Below are 19,319 nucleotides of genomic sequence, written 5' to 3' on the forward strand. Positions count from 1 at the left end.
CTGCGCGCTACTATATGCCAGATGCACGTATTTCTATACGTATCTGATTGACGACTAGTCTTAATCGAAAGTTCTCTCTCGTGATCGGGAGGGGTAATTAACTATAGGGGTTTGCGCCTATATGAAACCAGAACTCAGAACATAAAGTCCTCACAAAATGAGGGCGAAATCTCTGGGTAGTGTCTTATCTACAAACCCATCTGCCTTCCAAAATTTACCTCGAAACTTAGTTCGTTAAAACTCCCTCGCCGAATAAAAAGAAAAGCGAGCGGAGGCCGGGGCCGAATTTTCGGAGCCCACATTGATCTCATCTTCCTTCATCAATAAAGGGATTGATAGAGGCTATGTAATTGCTTCTCCGCTTGGAATGCTCCACTTGTTGAAACTTTTGAAAGTCAATCTCAATTTCTTTTGGAAAAAATTCAACACATTCCCTTCGTGTTGCCTCTTTTTAGTGCATGATGAAGCATGGTTGCAATGATGATTTTTGAGTGTTGTCACATTGAGCCTACTTGTTAGTATTTCTAGTGCGGCGACCATCGTTTAATGATGGTGATCGACTGGGGACTGCATGATAGTTGAGCCATATCCCTGAACATTGAAGTCTTTGACAAAGTACAAACTTCATTTGAGATTGTGGGGTGAGTCAAGATTGGATCCTATTGAATATTGATCCTGTAGAGAATTGCGTGATAAATTGAGGTAATATCTTATGAGATGTATATTGTTTGAGTTGGCAATTTTATCTTTGTGGAGGTTAGGATTGGGTTGATCTCTCTAGCATTTGACTTCATTGAAAGGTTGGAAAGATCGTAGTCAAACTCCATAGGCTTGAGCCCATTGTGGATTTTGTGCTGTTGCTCCTCTCTCTCCCTAAACTTTCCTTTTCAATAATGAGAGTTGAATTGTTGGGGATTCTGGGTTTAAGTGCAACTCCATTAAGGATTCTCATGCCAAGCATGATGTTAACCCATACAGGCACCTTTCTTTCTAGATGTTTACTCCCTCTGCTGATTTTGTTAAACTGCATGGTATCAACTGAGGTTTTTTAGCAGTTCGAGCAAGGTTGCTTGTGTGGAAACTTAACATCTTGATTTCAATGTACCTTCTTTGGTGTCTTGTAGGCTGTCCAGTGTTGAATTTTTTTGGTTGAAGCCTACTGGGGATTATTGTGGAACAAGTTCCTCCATATTTTGTAGGATGGTTGAGGTGGAATTATGCATTTTTCACTTGTTGGAGGTAGTAGGATGCTAGCATTAAATCTTGTTGATTGTGCTCCACTAGGAGCAGCAAATTTGTTGAAACTGGAACTATCAAGCTTATTGTTTGGGGGAGAGGTTGCTATAAGTTGAGGTGTGATATGGGATTTGACTTCTTACTTGAACTCTCCTTGAAGATAAAGAATGATTAGAGATGTGTCATGCGCATTTGATGTGACTATTTTCCTACTGAGGATAGCAAGATGCTAGAAGTTGGACCTTGTTGGTGATGTTGGAGGGTGAGGAACAACCAGGGTGGCACCCTATTGCTTGATTTTTTTTTCCCTTTCTCTCATAGGGAAGTTGGGTTTGTTGGAAGGTTGGACGATATTCAAAGGAAGAGTCGAAGATCGATGGCCGAGATCACTCCATTTTATTTTAGTTTATTAATTGTATTTTGATTTAATATTGCAATTTTCCTTTTTTACCCTTTTTATTTAAGAGTCTCGTCTTATGTAAGCCCAAGGGGCAAATTTGTCTTTTAGTTTCTTTTGAGGCCTATATATAGATGCCCCTTCTCTTGTATGAGGTATGATGAAATTATAATAAAAATTTGTGTTCTGCACTTGTGATCTTTTGGGAGGACGTTAGTGAGATTCCTATAAGAAGGAATCAGAGTTTTCACCAGCCGCAGGATGGGTCCGGGCTCGTGGCTTGAGGTCCATTGGAGAAGGGCAACGTATCACCCATCAGTCTTCGGAAGAGTCCAAGGCTCGCGGTTTTATCTTTTATCTTTTGTTTCTTTGTTTTGGTTCCTTCTTGTTGTTCCTAGTCGCCATCTTCATCCTCTCCCTACTTCCACCAAACCGGCTTCAGCTCCACCACCACTCACGGCCAAACCACAAGCCGCTGGCCCTCCCCTTGGTTTTCTCCCATCTTTGTCATCAAGTCTTTCCTAAATTTCCAAATTTAATTTATTAATTTAGGAATGCTTTGGATGCCTCATTAAACTCCCTCCTTTATTCCCTTCCTTTTCTTGCAAAATTAATTTGGGAAATATTTCCATTCAATTCCCCCAATCCAAATTTGAAATTTGAATTGTTTCCTTAAATAGGATTCTATTTTAGGAAACTCCTCCAATCTAATTCGAATTAACAAATAAATTAGATGGGAATTAATTTCCTTTCCTTAAGTTGGGATTCCCAAAGAGGCAAGTAACTAAAGCTTTCCCCAATTCCCCCTCTCCCTCTTTGAAACCGCCGGCCCCTGATGTGATGCATGGTTTGAGTTACACAGGAGTTAAGAAAAGAAAATTAATTAAAGTTTAACCATTCATAATTTCATGCTTCAAATTCAAATCGGTTACAAGAGCTCGTAGAGTTCCTCTTTGCTTAGGCAAAAGAATTACAATAAAAGAAGATAGCCGAACGATTTAATCTAATACAAGGAAAATAATAACGTTAAAAACTAGTAACTTGAATCCCACAAGTAATAAAGAGTTGTTCACACCTTGAGACCTCTTTCTCTCTTTCCTATGAAGACTAGGTTGAGTGGCGGAAGATCGTCCAAGCTAGTATTGAGGTTGCCACGAGGAGGGAGGAGCCAAGGAACGTCGCTGTAGAGAAGGATCTCGGAGGTGGAGGGGGCACGGTAGATCGACCTTTGATGATCCACGTGTAGACGGAGAAGTGGTCGTCGATGGAATCCACTAGCGTTGGTAGGATCCGGTCCAAGTATTCTTTGACGGTGTCGTCGAAGTTAAAGCCGACGTCGAAGAACTGTGATCTGAGGATGTTAACCCTTCCATTGTTGTTGTACTCAAACCCGAAGTTCCACTCGGGTTCTTCCATGCATTCTTGAAAGGGAACGTGGGTGGTTGCCGCAAGGAAGCCTCTAAAGGGAGGGAGAAGTGGGCGGCGGCTTGGAGAGCCAAGGGGGAGGCCGGCGGTATGGAGGGGAGAGGGAGGGGATGTGATGTTAGAAAACTGAAATTAGTTTCAGTTTTAGGGATTTGGGAGGGAAAACTTAGGATTTGATTTTGAAATCCCTAAATTAAGGGAGAATTAATTGCTCAATCAATGGGAGAGTCAATAGAGGGGGAGGCCGGCGGTTTCACAAGGGTTAGGGTTTGAAAAATAGAAGAAAAGCTGAGTGGGATTTCAGTTTTAGTGAAATTGGAGGGATTAAGGAGGAAATTAGAATTTGAAATTCAAATTAGGGAGGGATTAATGGAGAATTAATGGGAGCTCCTTGAAAGGGGGGCCGGCGGCATCAATGAGGGAGAGAGGAGTTGGTAGAGAGGGGAAACGATTCCAAATTAGGATGATGCTAGGAAAATCTTGTCCTCATGAATCCAATTTCATTTTATGTGAAATAAGATTCAAAATTCGAAAACTTTCCAAAAATGGATATTCCTAATTTGGAAATAATTTGAACTTGGAGTTCAAATTCAAAACATGATTCCAAGAGGAGTGGTGGTGGGAGGATGGAGGAGGGGGAGATTGAAATCAATTTCTAATTTCAAATTAGAGGTGGGGAAATTAATTGCAATTAATGGGGGAGCCCATTAAGGGGCCGGCGGCATGTATAGAGGGGGAAGAGGATTTGGGAAAGAGGGAGAGGGGTTTCTAAGTATGGATGATGACTAAGCAAATTTTAAATCAATCCCATTCAATTAGAATTTGAAATTTTGGACTCATTCAAAGCTTACCATAAGTGGACTTTCCAAATTTAGAAAGGATTTGAATTTGGAAATTCAAATCCCAAGCAAGGTGGCGAGGGAGGGAGATGGGGGACGGATGGAGGTGGGGAGGAGCCGGCGGTAGAAGTGGCCGGCCGGTGGGATTGACGTGGTCGACGGGTGGGGGGCTCAAGGCGGCAACAAGAAGGGAGATGGCCCGACTTCTTCTAAATTCATGGTGTGGATGGCGTTGCTCATGGATGAGGTGAAGATCAATGGAAACTAACACAAGGAGAACTCACAAAGAGATCTCATGCTAAGAACTCACTAAGAGATCTTTGAACTCACAAAGAGATCACACAATAGAAATTTTCATTCATCAAATCAATAGCCCATACATGATACAAGGGGCATATAAATAGGCTCCAAATGAAAGTAAATGCAAAAGACTAAAATGCCCCTGGGGTTACAAGATCAAACTAATACCCACAAGGGTAAAATGAGAAAAACTGGAAAAACAACAAGTAGTGTAAGAACTGCAGATACAACAAGTCATCAGTAGTAAAGACTATCCATCATAGTCGTCGATCTCCGGTGTCGCCTCTGATAGACGCGCCGGAATCTCCTGTCGAAGCCCCCATCAGCCCCCTTCCTACCCGCCACCCTTTACCCCCTCTTGCTCTTTATTGAAGCCTACTTTCCTTTTCCATACACCCTCATTTGGGAAGCTTTGATATTACTTATTCAATTCAATTTTGAATAAATTCCTAAAATAGATTGATCTATTTTAGGAAAGTCTTTAAATCAAATCCTAATTAATGACCCTCACTTATGGCCGGCCCCCTCCCCTTTCCATATTCCCTCTCCAATTAATTTCCCTCAATTAATTAATTCTCTAATTGTATATCCCATTATGGGAATTAATTAATTCTAATTCCAAATCTCCCCCACCCCCATACCCGTTCTACATCAATGATATTTTGAATTGCGTGTATGAAGAACTTTGTTGGCACTTCTAGATAAGTTATACAATGAGGTGATATGAAAATTGCTGCGTTGATGTTACTTTTCCCAATCTAACCTAGCCACCTAAAAAAGTGAACCTCAAATGAATTTTTATGTTAATTTATTTGAGAGTGTTGCAACACTCTATTGTAATTGTTCCATAATCTTCTGACAATATATGTTTACTTTTTATGCTGTTTTAAATCAGTGAAATGAATATTGACTTAACTGTCCTATGAAGGTTATAGCCATTGACTTCAGAGTTAACGGAATAAGGCTTTATAGCACTTAGGCTAAATATATATCTATCATTTGCATTATTGGATTCCAATTGGACCTTTGTTGCAGCTGATTCATCCCATTTGTTATTTAATTTTCGTTATTTGCAGCTTCTGGATCCTGGTAGATATCCATGGTTGTTGAAGACTCTTTATGGACTTCTGAATTTGCTGCCGCAGGTTTGTTAGTAATTCATATATATTGGCGTTTGATTTCTTGCTTAACCCGTTTTTCTTATTGCTAGGTAGTTGTCTTGCATGTTGAACTACTGTATGGGAAAGCTATTAATTCATATTTAGATATTTTACTAAAACTAGAAAGAAAGAAACGCTGCATCTAAATAGGTTCCATTGCCTGTGAATATGGATATGTAGATGTAGATTCAAATGCCTATCTCTACATTTGCTTCAGCATGATTTCAAATCTCTACATTTGCTTCAGCATGATTTCAACTGCACTATTTTTAAAAAGGCTAAGGCTCTTCACATTTTTCCCAAAATAAACCAGGACCATTCATCCATTTTAATATACGCTACAATTAAATGGCTGCTGACATTCCACTCAAATAATATCCAATAAAAATGCTACTTATATAGTAAATAATTTTTTTTAATATTATTTATAAATATATTTGATTTTCATAATATAATTCAAGAGATGTTTGACACTCCATGTAATATCCTAGAATCTAAATTTAAAAGAATTTCTATTTTAATCTCTTAATTAATCAATCAAAGCTTCTAGAAATTCATCAATATAAATCAATCTAACTGCAACAACTAAAAATTAGATACATCAAAATATAAAACCATATTCATCCCTCAAAATTTATGTACAAAAGTCTGGAGATCAATCATTATATTCATTTCAACTTTTTAAGCTCCTGACTACAAAATAATAGAACTAGAGAAAAATGCATAAAACAAAATAAACATGAATTCATGATTTGTCCTCACTATACTAGATCCTGATCCTTTCCTGAAAAACATGTTGACCTCATTTATAAAACAAATAAATAATCATTGTTGTCATCTCTTTAAAATCCAAATTCGAGTCATATTTGAGGGCGATTCAATTAGATTTATAAAATTGAGCGACTTCAATTCAATTTGACTCGTTTCGAGTTCGATTTGACCTCAACACCATCATGAACCCATTTAATTGAATCAAGCCGAGCTCGAATTGATCTGAACTGATCACAACCCATATCTTTTTGCTTTAGTCATGAATGTTTTCACTAGACATTTGCAAGAGGATGTACCTTAGTGTTTGCTTTTTGCTGATGATATTCTTCTTGTTGATAAGACTAGAGAGGGAGTTGAAGATAAATTTGAATTATGGAGGTCAACTTTAGAGTCTAAAGGTTTTCGCTTGAGTAGATCTAAAACTGAATATATTGAGTGTAATTTTAGTAGCAATAGACCTAGTGAGGGGATTGTGACTTTGGGCGATCAAGTCATTAATAAGAGTGCATGCTTTAGATATATTGGATCTATTGTTCAGAGTGATGGTGAAATAGATGGGGTTATTATTAGCAGAATTCAAGTTGAATGGTTGAAGTGGAGGAATGCATCGGGCTTGTTGTGTGATACCTCAAACTTAAAAGAAAATTCTATAAGATTGTGGTGAGACCTACGATGCTTTATGGTGCCCAATGTTGGCCATTAAAAGAGAAGCATAATATTTAAGTTAAGTGTTGCAGAGATGAGGATGCTCAAGTGGATGAGTGGATTTACTCTTAGAGATATGATACAAAATGAGCATATTCGTGAAAAGGTTGGAGTAACTCTAGTGGAAGATAAGATTATAGAGAGTCGCCTTGGATAGTTTGGTCATATAAAACAGCGGCATTCAGATGACCCGGTTAGGAAAGTAGAGGTATTAGATTTGACTTATGTTAATAAAGGTAGAGGTAGACCTAAAAAGACTTTGTTAGAGAATATTAGAAATGATCTTTCCTTATTTGATTTAAACGAGAATTTTACTTTTAGCAGGACACAAAAGAGAAAAAAGATTCATGTGGCCGACCCCACGTAGTGGGACAAATGCTTGATGTTGCTCTTGTTCTTGTTGATCTAAATGTTGTCGAGTCGATTCGACTTGACTCAAAGGCAATTTAAGTTCGAAGACTTCAACAGACATGATTAAATTCAATCAAAATTAAAATTCTGCAAAATCAGCCTTAAATTACTCCTAAAATACCATAAAATGATTTCATCCCTTAGATCAAAGGGGCAAGATGGTAATTCATATTTCCTTAAGTATCTAGGCATCAATATAGGTGTTTGGGGGGCTGGTTTGTGCGGCTGAGTAGATTCAAGAGAGGGGGGGAACGGGATAGGCGAGAGGGGCGGTGTGAGTGCGTACATTCTTCCCCATCCGATTCAATTTCTCTCATCCATGGCATCCAAATGGGAGACAGAGGCGGCTTGCTTCCTTCGATTCCTGAGCAGGGAGCGGAAGAGCTTTCGAATGCTGCTTGCATTGTTTGCATATGGCTGCGATGGATTATATCTAAGTTTTTTTTTTTATGATGATATGGTATGTAAGTATATTAAAAGCATATGAATTTTCTCATGATCACTTAAGTTAAAATATTCTTTAAGTGAATATTAACAGTTAAAATCTTTGATAGATTAATATAGTAGAATAATTTGATATCTATTTAAATCTTGTACATAACTTAAATGGCATTTATTTTAATATGTGCTCTAAATTTTTATTAAAATTGACTGCTATACACCAACAAAACATCCTATCATAAACCTGCTACAACAACCCTTCGTTTGGCAATAATTTGGATTTAACTGGAGTAGTATCCAGTAAAGCCTATCAAGATTAATGCTTGCTGTTTGAAACTGTTGCTTGTTCAGAACTTTTCCTTTTCTCTTTTATTCCATAAAAACGATTTGGACACCTCTTTATATATGCCTTTGATGCTAATCTTCTTTGATATGGGTAAATAAAAAAAGGTGAGCGAGTAAAACTTTAGAGGTTTATTCTGTGTAGGACATTCAAATGCCAGTGTGTTGGTCTCAGTTTGATATAATTAGTTGTGGTCACCTCAATGTAATCAGGTGGTGTTATGTGTATGTATAAATATGAAGTTTTGAGATAGCTACTTCAAACTTGATGTGATGTGAAACATATGCATGGAAACAAGAATTACTTGTGGATTTTAATATAAGATTATTAAAGTGTTGCTAGTTATAGACTTAATGCTTACCCAAGTTAGGCTTTCAGAATTATCAAGGCGAAATTATGTATGGCATGCGGTTACAACTAGATTAACGGGATGCTATCAATTTAACAATATAAAAATAGAGAGAGTAATGTTATGGCAAAAACAATAATCCACGGCTAACAAATAAAACTCTTCACCTTGGGTCCCTCACTCACTCTCTTGATGGTGGGGCTTTAATGGAGGAAGATTGAGAACGAACCGAGCAACCGAGCAATGCCACTAAGAGACAAATGGTGCCCAAAGTCTAGTCCGTTAGAGAAGTAGCCGGCGATGGGGAATCCACGGGATGACTAGTGAGCATCCAACGTCCGGGAAGAATGCGCTCCTCGATGGACGGTACTAGTGTAAATAGGATGCGATGTCAGTAATCCTCCATGGAAGCATCCACGTCTAGGTTCACGTCGAAGAAGGAGATTCGACAATGTTTGTTCGTCCTTGATCATCATATAAGAAGCCATGGTCGGCTTTCGGATCGGCCATGCATAGCGGTGGTGGCGTTTGGAGAAGAACAAGCTTGAGATTTGTGAGGAGGAAGGGAGAGGTTGATGGGGAAGACTTGGGAGGGTGAGGGGCGGCTAGGATTAAGGTTTCTTTTGGGTTGAGCCAAGTGGTTTGGGGGGGGAGAAGGTGAGAGGAAAAATTCATTAGAGAGAGAGCCGATTTGAAATTCAAATCAACTCAATTAAGGTATTAATGGGGCCGGCGGTTATTAGGGGATTTAGGGAGGGATTAAATGTTGCTTAGGTAGCAAAGTGGAGACAGAGAGGGGAGAGGGGGTTTAGAAATAAGAAAAACTGAAATTAATTTTAGCTCAAGTGAACTTGGAGGGAGAATATTTGAAATCAATTTTGAATTTCAAATAAGGGCGGAGGAGTAATTGAGCATTCAATGGGGGAAGCCCAATAAGGGGCCGGCGGCATCATGCATGAGGGAGGGGAGTGGGGAAGGAGGTAGAGAAGTTTCCAAATAGGTGGTGATTATTAGGAAAAAAGAAAAATAAATCCAATTTGATTTATTTTAAAATTGGATTCAATATAGAAACTTTCCTAATTTAGATTTTCCTAAATGGAAAGAATTTGAAATTCAAAATTTGAATTTCAAATTGGGAGGCTAGGGGAAAAGAGGGCCGGCAGGTGGATGATGGAAAGCCAGTGACTAGATGGCCGGCCGGCGGGTGGGAAGGTGGCCGGCGGCTTGGGTATGCCGGCAGCAAGGAGGGAGGGGCTCAGGTTCTCCAAGGAAGTTGGCGGGGTGAGGATTTCTTGAAAGGGAAGAAGAGAGAAATAGGCGTAGGTGGAAAGGAAATTGTAAAGCCACTAACCTCAACACCACATCCACTAGAACTCACAAAGAGATTCACGATACCCTCTCCTCAAGAACTCACAAAGAGATCTAGGGAAATTTTAGAACTCACAAAGATATCAACAATAAAAATTTTTCATTCATCAATAATCATCCCCTAGTACAATGCATGAGGCCTCCTGTAAACAGACCAAAATGAAACAAAAACTAAAAGACATAAATGCCCTCGGGGCTATAATATCAAATGACCACCCATAAGGGTAAAACAGTAAAAACTGAAAAATAAAATAAAATACTACATTAAATGACTCAAAAAAATAAACTCCTGATCATGGTCGTCGATCTCCGGCGTCTCCGATGGTACATGTGTCGAAATTGCTGGCGATGTCCTCATCATGATGGGTCTTGGTTTTCATCCACAAACTATTTTTTGAAATAAGATTGATGCAGATTTTCATTCTTTTTATGCTCCAAACTGTTATAGAAATTAAACAATGTGCAGATTTTGTTCTTCTGTATCTCAAACTGCTAATTTTTTTTTATCCATGTGAGAATTTTTATGCTGGGATCATAATATCAATTGGCAAAGTTTTAGAATTAAAACTCGATACGAACATATACACTGAAACAATTTCTATGAAGTGTTGTGTGCTGAAATTAGTCTTAATGGGAAATTGTTCCCCCTTGCATTGAAAGGCTTGCTGAAACTGATCTTATGAGTAGTACAAATGTTGAAATCTCTTCTTTTTCATAGTGCTATTTGCTAAAATTGTTCTCGTGGATAATATAAATACTGAAGTTTTTCTCCTCACATAGAAATACTTGTTGAAATTGTCCTTGTAAGATGATATACATTCTTCTCCTTTACATGAGTATATATGCTGATATACTCTTGTGAGACATTACTAATATGAAAATTTCTTTCCTCATAAAAGCATATACCGAATTGTTCTTGTGACTTTTTTGTTCAATGATAAATTTATTTATCAAAACAAGTTTCCCTAAAAAATTTTCCATGAATTATTTTGTATCCTATTTATCTAAAATTTTTGCAATAAGAATCACCAACATTTAATTTCTTTTACAATAGAGAAATTAAGCTAGCACAAACTATGTTTCTGTTGAGATTTTGAGGTTTACAAGCTATTCACTTCATCATATTCATCCAATGAATTTAGAAGCATTATCAAAGCATGCAATAAGTCTCTCTCATAATTTCAAATTCATCTGGATGGAAAAATTTTTCGTTTTAATATTATATTATTTTTTTAATTTTATTTAAATATGTAGAAATATTAATTGATTGCCATCAGGCCCATCACGCATTGTTCCCTTAAATGTTTCTCATCTATTTATGCAGCAAAGCGCTGCCTTCAAGATATTAAAAACTAGATTGAAAACTATGCCTCCACACACTCTTGTTGATGATCAAGTTAAATGGAGATCCTCTGGAAACCCAAATACACAAATTCTTGAAGTTACTGAGCATGGAAGCCATATCCATGATCAAGGGAACATGCATATTGCTATTAACTTTGCATCACGGCTACAGCAGTTTAAGAACGTGCAGAACCTGCATCGGATGCATTCCAGAAATACGCAGTTTCCTCTGAGTTCCACGGCAGCTATGTTTTCACAGGTTAGATACTTCGTATCAGATCAAATATCATGAATTTTATATAAGTGGAATGCTGAAAGTTCTTATTTTGTGCCGATTATGTATACCTTTAAATTTCTTTTTCATTATCGCGTGGTATGAACTCAAACATTAAAATTTATAGAAAACACAGAAGTGTACCAAATGTATTGATTACAAGGTAATTATAAATTGCCTGGGGCTCCTGATGGAGAGGATAGAAGGAATTGGACAAATATAGGATGCCCACAACTCCTGATAGATTGTAAAGGGAGATGGAGTGAGCCCTGGGCTTTTATCCTCTTATATTTTTATATACCCTAATTCCCCCAAAGTAAGGTATTTATAGTGCCCTAAAAAGCTTATTAAACTACTAAATAAACTTAATAACCTAATAACTCACATGACTCTCTAAATTTTCCTATTACAATTACTCGTTTCATCTCAACAATCTCCTTGGCATATGCTCATTTTTAGAATAAAAAAATAGATTAGGATAGGTTTCAAAATCTTTAAATTTGCTTTAGAATTATATATATATATATATATATATATATAGAGAGAGAGAGAGAGAGAGAGAGAGAGAGAGAGAAAGACCAAAATGGTCCATCAACTCCTCGTAATAGGACTATTTTGGTCATGCTGCCAATTTTAAACGTAAAAATGAGATGGGCAGGAGGGTATTATTGGAACAAACAAAGAAGAAGCATAAGAACGGAAGAAAGATGGCTACCATCGCAATGAGCAAGCTCCCGTCGTCATCTTTACTATCAATCGCAGTCGATTTGGCTGAAGAAGCGCACGAATGAAAGAAATATGGCTACCTTCGCAACGAGCAAGCTCCCGTCGTGGCCCTTACTTTCAATCGCAGTCGATTTGGCCAAAGGAGCGCGCAAACGGAAGACAGATGGCTGCCTTCTCAACGAGCAAGCTGCCGTCATCATCGTTACCTCCGATCGTAGTTGATTTGGCCGAAGAAGCGCGCGAACCAAAGAAAGATGGCTACCTTACTTCTAATCGAATAGAAGAACCGGAAAATGTGATTTTGGATCCGACAGGAAGGTAAGCCGTCAAAATACTCGAAGAAGTTATTGTAGCTAGTCGTTCAAAACTCTGCCCGTCACACAAAGGAGGTGAAGTTGAAGAGCAATAAATAGTGAAGAAGAGGTAAATAAATTATGTATAATTATTAAAACTAAATTATGCATAATTTTTTTTATTAAAGAAAAGTTTAATAATTTTTTACAAAAATTATAATCTCTAAAAAAAATACATTTATTAAATATTTTAATTAAAAAAAAAACTAAATTATCGTCATACTTAACACCGTCAACTCTACCATTAGATGGCAGAACTAAATTATACTCATACTTTTAAATCATTTTGATCCTTCATAAAAGTTAGGTATCATGTTATATATATATTTAAACTTTGTATTGTACTCACCTTAAAATAAATACAATAAATGAAAACCCCGTCACAGAATTATCCTCATTTTTAACAAATTTTCTTGTGGTTTTCTTATAATCTATCAGGTACAAATATCTGAAGAGCTGCGCCCGCCTGTGGCCCATAGTGAAGTTAGCCATCCTCCACCCAGATCATCCTGGACAAATTCTGGACAGTTCCATCAACATTGAACTTGCCAAACTTGGCGTCCCAATCTTCTTCATTTCAAATATCTGTGTCAGGTAAAAGGAATTCAGTGGGTATATGATACTTTGTAAATGACATCGGTTACTCTTTCATAGTTTCGGGCAATTATTATTGCAGAGATTATGATGTATTATTGGGTTACGGTGAGGTTTATGTTTTGTTTGGGACGGCTTTCTTACTGCTCTTTAAAAAAAAATTGTATACAAAAATTAAACTTTTTTTACCAAAAGCTGCTTTAAGAAACAGTAAAAAAGTTTTCTCAAACAAAGCCTTAGGCTTCGTTTGGGGTGGTGTTCTTACTGCTTCTTAAAGCTATTTTTTTGTATAAAAATTTTAATTTTTGTAATAAAAAATTACTTTAAGAAGCAGTGAGAAAATCGTCCCAAATGAAGCCTTAGTTTCATCACTGAGCTGTTATTTTTTCTGCTCATATGGCTATTTATATTCACGCCCTATATCTTTTATTCCTTTTATTAGACTTTGGTTTTATTTAAACTCTTTTACGGTCACCCGCAAGTTATAATAGGGCAAGCAGTCTGGAAATGTACATTGTAGCCTATGCTGAGTTACCCTGCTGTATTGATATTATTATTATTATTATTATTTTGAGATGATGATGGATAAATTTTAAATGGTGGAGCTTGAATTTATGATTTCTAAGAATCAATTTTCTTGAGCAACTTTCTCTTTTATTGAATTGCATTAACTCTTTTCTTCTTCTCTTAGAAATTTTTTGTTTTTTTGAATAAGGAAATAAAATTGAAAAAAAAAATTCTTTGTATGGATGGTTGAACTATTACTTAGCTCACTTTAATCTGTTGGTTGAGAGTTTTGATTATTAATCAAGAAATTTTGTGCTTGAAGTTTTCGTATGTGTGAGATATAGCTCACCTTTGTCTTTTGGTTGGGAGCTTAGACTATCAATAAAGTGGTCTTGGGTTCGAGTCTTGGGTATGCGAGTCGGTCTTAATTGAGTTAAATGTCTCAAAAAAAAAAAGTGTATGTGAGTTTATTTTAATTGGCTCGAAAGTCTAAAAAAGAAATGTATAACCGTTGCATCAATATTAGTTATGCTGTGTTTGTCAGTTTTATGTTTCTTAAAAGGTAGCCCTACTTGTTCATGAATGTGCTTGTTTGATAGTGTAAAAAAAAATTACTAAATTTGTTTACGAACATAGCTCGTTAAGACTTGTTTGTTTAAAGCTCGATAAGCACTAAACGAACCGAACATGAACCAAATATGAAAATCATTAATTTAAATGAATCAAATATGAACACAAACAATAAGGCTTGAATCAAACACGAACTGAACTTGAACAAGCTAATAATAAACGAACTCAAATATGACCACTCACATGCTCGGCTCCATTCGATTGTAGGCCTACATGTGGATTCTAATTACTCGCAACAAATTGAAAGGTTTGAGACATTTTATTATTTTTTTAAGAATGGTTTCAAATTATTTGCAATCAAATTATTATTATTATTTTTTTCTTTGGAAATAATGTACGCAAAAAGCAAAAAATAATCTAGAGAATAATTTAAGATGGATGAAACCCTTAAATTTATGTCCTTCTCAAAGATTGAAACTCATGAGAAGCCAAAACACCCACCTAGGGGTGTAAAAGAGTCAAGACGAGCTTGAATCACTTATGATTTAAGCTTGAGCTTGATTAATTAATTGAGTGTAAGTTTTATTCTATGAATCTAGGCTGGCTAGTTTATTATGAAAGAAAATTATTAGAGATATAAAATTTAAACATTTTAATTAATTTTACACAAATTTTTCAATGTTAATATTTTTTAAATAAGTCAGTTCTCAAGTAAACGAGTCAGGTCAAAACTAAATTTAATTTTGCTTATTAGTTTATCAAGTTCGGCTAAGGTGCCATTTATCTAGCCGAACTAGCTCACAAGTCGGCTTTATCCACTTAAGAGTTAAGATCCTACACGGCTACACCCCCCTAAGAGCAATAACAAAAGGCCACATGATTCAGCATCCAATTCTTTCTCATTAATTTCTTCCCCTCCTCCTGAAGAATTCATGACTTAAGTCTTCTTCAATTTGCGGATGTTGATTTTTTTCAAAAATAATGTTGAGCATAAAAAATTTAAACCCAACAAGAAATAATTCTTCTTTTTGGAAGTTTATATTAGTTATGGTTATTTTGGTTTCTTATGGTATTGTTTTTATTTGATGTGATGGATTAGGGTCAGTACAATTATGAAGCAGGATTCCTGCTCGCACCACGGACGACCATGAGTTGGTTAGCAAGCTTGGTTTTTATTTCTCTATCAGTTTTGGTGGGTTCTGATTGCATTTGGATTTTCGATTATTATCATCTTTTTCTTCTTGGATGGCCCAAGCTTGGTAACTAGGTGTTGGTCTGAGTCCAATTTTTTTTGGGTTGTTTCTTTCTTTATTTTGTTCAGGTTTTTGAGCACTAACGTGTATTGTAATTTTCTTACTGTAATATTGCTCTTTGAATTGTAATTTTCTTTATTTCGTTCAGGTTTTTAGTCTATTGATCTTTTTATCTAATGAATTTTTCTTTAAAAAAAAATGGCCACAGGTTCATTAGAAGGACAGTGCCCTTAGCCATCAGCGAAAGATGCTTTCACCTTGATAGTGAAGTATCATTTTTAGGTCTTCCATGGTACTAAATTTAGCCGCGTCTTTTGGCCTCTCCGCTCGGTGGGAGTGTTTTAAATTCAAATTATTAATTGTTTGGATTTAGCAACGACTTGGAATATAGGAAAAAAATAGGTCTTTATGTGACTATTTCACATTTTGTTTGGTCGTATTCAAACCTCTCTCTCTCTCTCTCTCTCTCTCTCTCTCTCTATACATGAATTAAAATTCTAGGACTTCAGTAAAAGATGCAAAAGCACATATGGTTAAGACAAGTGGAAATTGAATAACATTGAATAAATTGAGGTTATCCGTAGACTCTTATTCAGAATTAGGGGTGTCAATTTCGGGTCATGGGTCGGATTCGGGTTGAACCCGGAACTGATCCGGCATTATTCGGATCAACCCAAACCCGACCCATTTGTAAAAACGGGTCGAGTTTTGGGACCCGAACCCGAAATTTTTGGGTCAGGTCCGGGTCAGATTTTCGTGTCGTGTCAAATATTGACAACCCTGTTCAGAATATGAGCATTACAGAATTGACTATATAATATAATTATACAAGAAATATGAGAAAATATAATAACTTTTTAGTCTAGTTATAAGATCCAAATTAATGAAGTCATTTGCTGAGCTTTGAAGAAGTTACCGATCTAATATATATTGATAGCTGAATAGTTGAGTTCTTGATCAACCGTTTGTTTTGAGAGGTTGTCCATCCTTGAGGAATCATCAAGGCTGACTTCATAGATTTTTTTTTTTTTTTTTTAACTCCCTATCAGAATGATCAAAATTCCACGATTTGCTTCAGCAAAGACTTACAATATAAATAAGAGAATTCTTCATTTGATTGCTTTTCAAAAAAATTTCATACCAAACCTATATATATATCATAATTTAGACCGTTAATCTGTCCCTAATTTGTTTACTATTATTAGTTGTAAGGGATCAAAGTATTATTAAAATTTGTGGAGAACATGGAATAGAAGTTTGAACGAAATTCCAGTCAAAAATAATGGTTCATGTTCATGAGGAAAACGTGTTAGACAATTTTTTTATTTAATATTTATAAAAGCTGAATTTCAATTAGAAAGATACCACATCAACACCAAGTCTTTATCTAAATACATGGGATCGACAAAATGAAATTTTATTTTTTTATTATATCCTATTAAAACTTAAATTCTCATATAGAACTAATAAAAAATCATTTATCATATTTTAAATAAAATTTTAATAAGAATAAATTAAAAACATATATATTTTTAAGATGAGTATAATATTAATCATGTATGTTATATTTATTCAAAAATATATTTAAAAAACGTGTATCACGATTATTGGCTAGTTTTTCATTCGTTAATATCACAATTCATGACATTGTACACAGCTTTCCAACCTAGTTGCAGCAAGCTCAAGAAGCTAAATTACACCATGATTATGTTTGGGATGGCTTTCTTACTGCTTCATAAAACAGCTTTTCTTTAAGAAGCTGAAAAAGAAGCCATCCCAAACTAAGCCTATATAGATAGACAAAAGTTACATACTAACAATACTGATCTTATAGATCTTATAGACGCCTTCTGCTCCATGACTTAGCTAAAAACACTTAGCGGCTCATTTCTCCTTGCAGAGGTGGAGGAACGGTGCCCACCCCTTGACCCTGCCTCTCCACATTCGCCTGCCACCCTGCAAATTTTTACCAGCCACAGGAACAATTTGTAATCTAGAAATTTTAAGATACTAGGATTTCATTTGAGATTATTTCTTAAAGCGATTTTTTAGTTCAAAAATTATAAATTTTGAACTAAAAATTTGCTTTAAGAAGCAGTAAGAAAATCGTTCCAAACAAAATCTAATTGAGGAGAATGGGAAGAACTCACCTATGGTCATGTCGAAGCCCCGCCGCTTGAGCTCACGATACTCCTGGCATAGCGCGCAGTGCTCGCAGCAGAAATGCAGAAGGCAATCATTGCATGGGCTCTTCTTCAGCGAGTACTGGCTTCTCATCCTTGATCGGTAAAAGCAGGAGTAGAACCATGGGCATCCAGTCACAAAGCATATTAATGCGTACAACGCACCGCTTGTTCCACATGCTTCATCAACAACAAATATCTCATTCAGGTTTTGGTAAGTAGTTATCAGAAAATTTTTAGATTATTTTTAATTTTTTCCAAACAGAACTTCCCTTTTGTTTTCAGAGCTACTGATTCATCTTAATATTTCTGAACTAAAGTCTTTAATAATACCATACAGTAGAAAAGTTCACTAAAAAAATCTGATTTTGCTGCAAAAAAATAGTTTTTACAACTATAATATCAATTATCTTGCAAAATAAGAATCATTGAGAAATAAAATATTTAAAATTTTCGTTCATTCCTAACTTCTAAAGTGATTCACAGAGCAGAAAATTAGAAGAGAAAACTCACATGAGGATCCCCTGTCCACAATTTCTGCAATTCTGCCAAAGGTGATGCAGGGACAGCAACAAGTAACACAGCCTGCAAAAATTTCTCATCAATGGGAAAATTAAAAAAAAAAAGATTTACAGTTAGGATATTAGTATCAAATTATTAGATCTGTTTTGAGATAAGCGTTGTATAAATTAATCATATATTACGCTTATCTTCAAACAGATTTACAAATTTTAAGGTCTACTCTGATAAAATTTCTTCCCTGCAACTACAGCTTCATAAATAGAAGAACAAAGCAGAAGAATGGTTACAGTTTGACTTGTCATCGCAGCAGTTGCAGAGACCGGTTGACCAAGCCACCTGCGCCTGAGACTGGACGTTGAAGGCGGCGGCGCCGCCACCAGCCGACGGGTAGAACTGGTTGGCTGAGCTCACCGGGAAGCCGGACGCCGGCGTCCCATAGCCATCTGCTTTGGATGAATACATTTAATTTGATAGGGAAGAAGGGGAGCAGAGGAAATGGGGAAGATGAGAAAGTGGAGATGAGGAGATTAGTAGAGTTACTTCAATATTTATGGTTAGAATGACCGTGAAGAAAGCTAAGAAAGAGAGTATTGCGTTGACACGACTTGCTCGTCCTCAGCAGAAATAATAATAATAATACTAGATTTTTTTTTTTAGTTGGAAGTCTAAGCTCTCAACCAACATATTAAATTAATATGTACTGTATAAAAGAGATATTTTAGGTAGCAATATTAGTGATTGTCATGATTGATAAGGGTCGATTGAATTAGTGGGAGTAAGAGGTCAGGCGCCTCGTCAATGGTTTCACAATTGAGCCATATCAAAATAAATCAATAAACATTTTTATAATTTTGATTATTGTTGCGGGCTAAAATATACATTGCGATAAAGTTAGAATGCTACGTCTTAGCGTTGTTCGGATATCCAGCTCATAAACATATAACACAAGATTTTTACGTGGAAAACCTTGAAAAAAGGGAAAATCACGGGGTCTGATCCAATTGAAAATGATTCCACTAGAACTTAAGTTGGTTACAATTAGTTGACTCGCCTCCAAGGGCGATCAGATTACAAGTATCAATTGTACGATAGAAATTCGAGTGTCAGGTGATGGTCCGGCAGAACTTCGGGCCTCAGGTGGTGATCTGGCAGAAATCTGGGCGTCAGGTGGTGGCTTGGCAGAGCACAGGGCTTAATGTGGTTGTTCGTAGAGCACGGGGCATCTGGTGGTTGTCCGGCGAAGGCAAG

General features: G+C 36.4%; 2 protein-coding genes across 2 annotated transcripts in view; one reads left to right on the forward strand and one right to left on the reverse strand.

Moving 5' to 3' along the window:
* LOC110097253 (protein VAC14 homolog) overlaps positions 1 to 13,131 on the forward strand; it is a 71,445-nt gene extending 58,314 nt beyond the window's left edge. The window contains exons 18-20 of the mRNA XM_020823522.2: positions 5,274 to 5,342; positions 11,070 to 11,348; positions 12,881 to 13,131. Coding sequence (XP_020679181.1) covers positions 5,274 to 5,342; positions 11,070 to 11,348; positions 12,881 to 12,985 — 453 coding nt within the window. The 3' untranslated portion in view covers positions 12,986 to 13,131. The remainder of the gene's footprint in view (positions 1 to 5,273; positions 5,343 to 11,069; positions 11,349 to 12,880) is intronic.
* A 3,818-nt stretch (positions 13,132 to 16,949) lies between these two features.
* Positions 16,950 to 18,653, reverse strand: LOC110097250 (cell number regulator 2-like). The gene is made up of 4 exons (XM_020823519.2): positions 18,359 to 18,653; positions 18,063 to 18,134; positions 17,517 to 17,729; positions 16,950 to 17,322 (listed from the first exon to the last, which is right to left on the reverse strand). Exons 1-4 carry the CDS (start codon positions 18,531 to 18,533, stop codon positions 17,243 to 17,245), a joined length of 540 nt encoding a protein of 179 aa, XP_020679178.1. The 5' UTR covers positions 18,534 to 18,653; the 3' UTR covers positions 16,950 to 17,242.
* Positions 18,654 to 19,319: the final 666 nt, after the last annotated feature.

Source organism: Dendrobium catenatum, unplaced genomic scaffold (assembly GCF_001605985.2).
Source record: "Dendrobium catenatum unplaced genomic scaffold, ASM160598v2 fragScaff_scaffold_183, whole genome shotgun sequence".
NCBI classification, from domain to species: domain Eukaryota; kingdom Viridiplantae; phylum Streptophyta; class Magnoliopsida; order Asparagales; family Orchidaceae; genus Dendrobium; species Dendrobium catenatum.

What these genes read in the sequence shown, in the direction of transcription:
- LOC110097250 (XM_020823519.2), bottom strand. Translation starts at nt 18,533, where the DNA reads ATGTATTCATCCAAAGCAGATGGCTATGGGACGCCGGCGTCCGGCTTC. An exon ending in CTGCGATGACAAGTCAAACT is followed by an intron (nt 18,135 to 18,358) that starts GTAACCATTCTT and finishes AAATTTTTGCAG; the next exon opens with GCTGTGTTACTTGTTGCTGT. An exon ending in GGGCTTCGACATGACCATAG is followed by an intron (nt 17,323 to 17,516) that starts GTGAGTTCTTCC and finishes AAAAATTTGCAG; the next exon opens with GGTGGCAGGCGAATGTGGAG.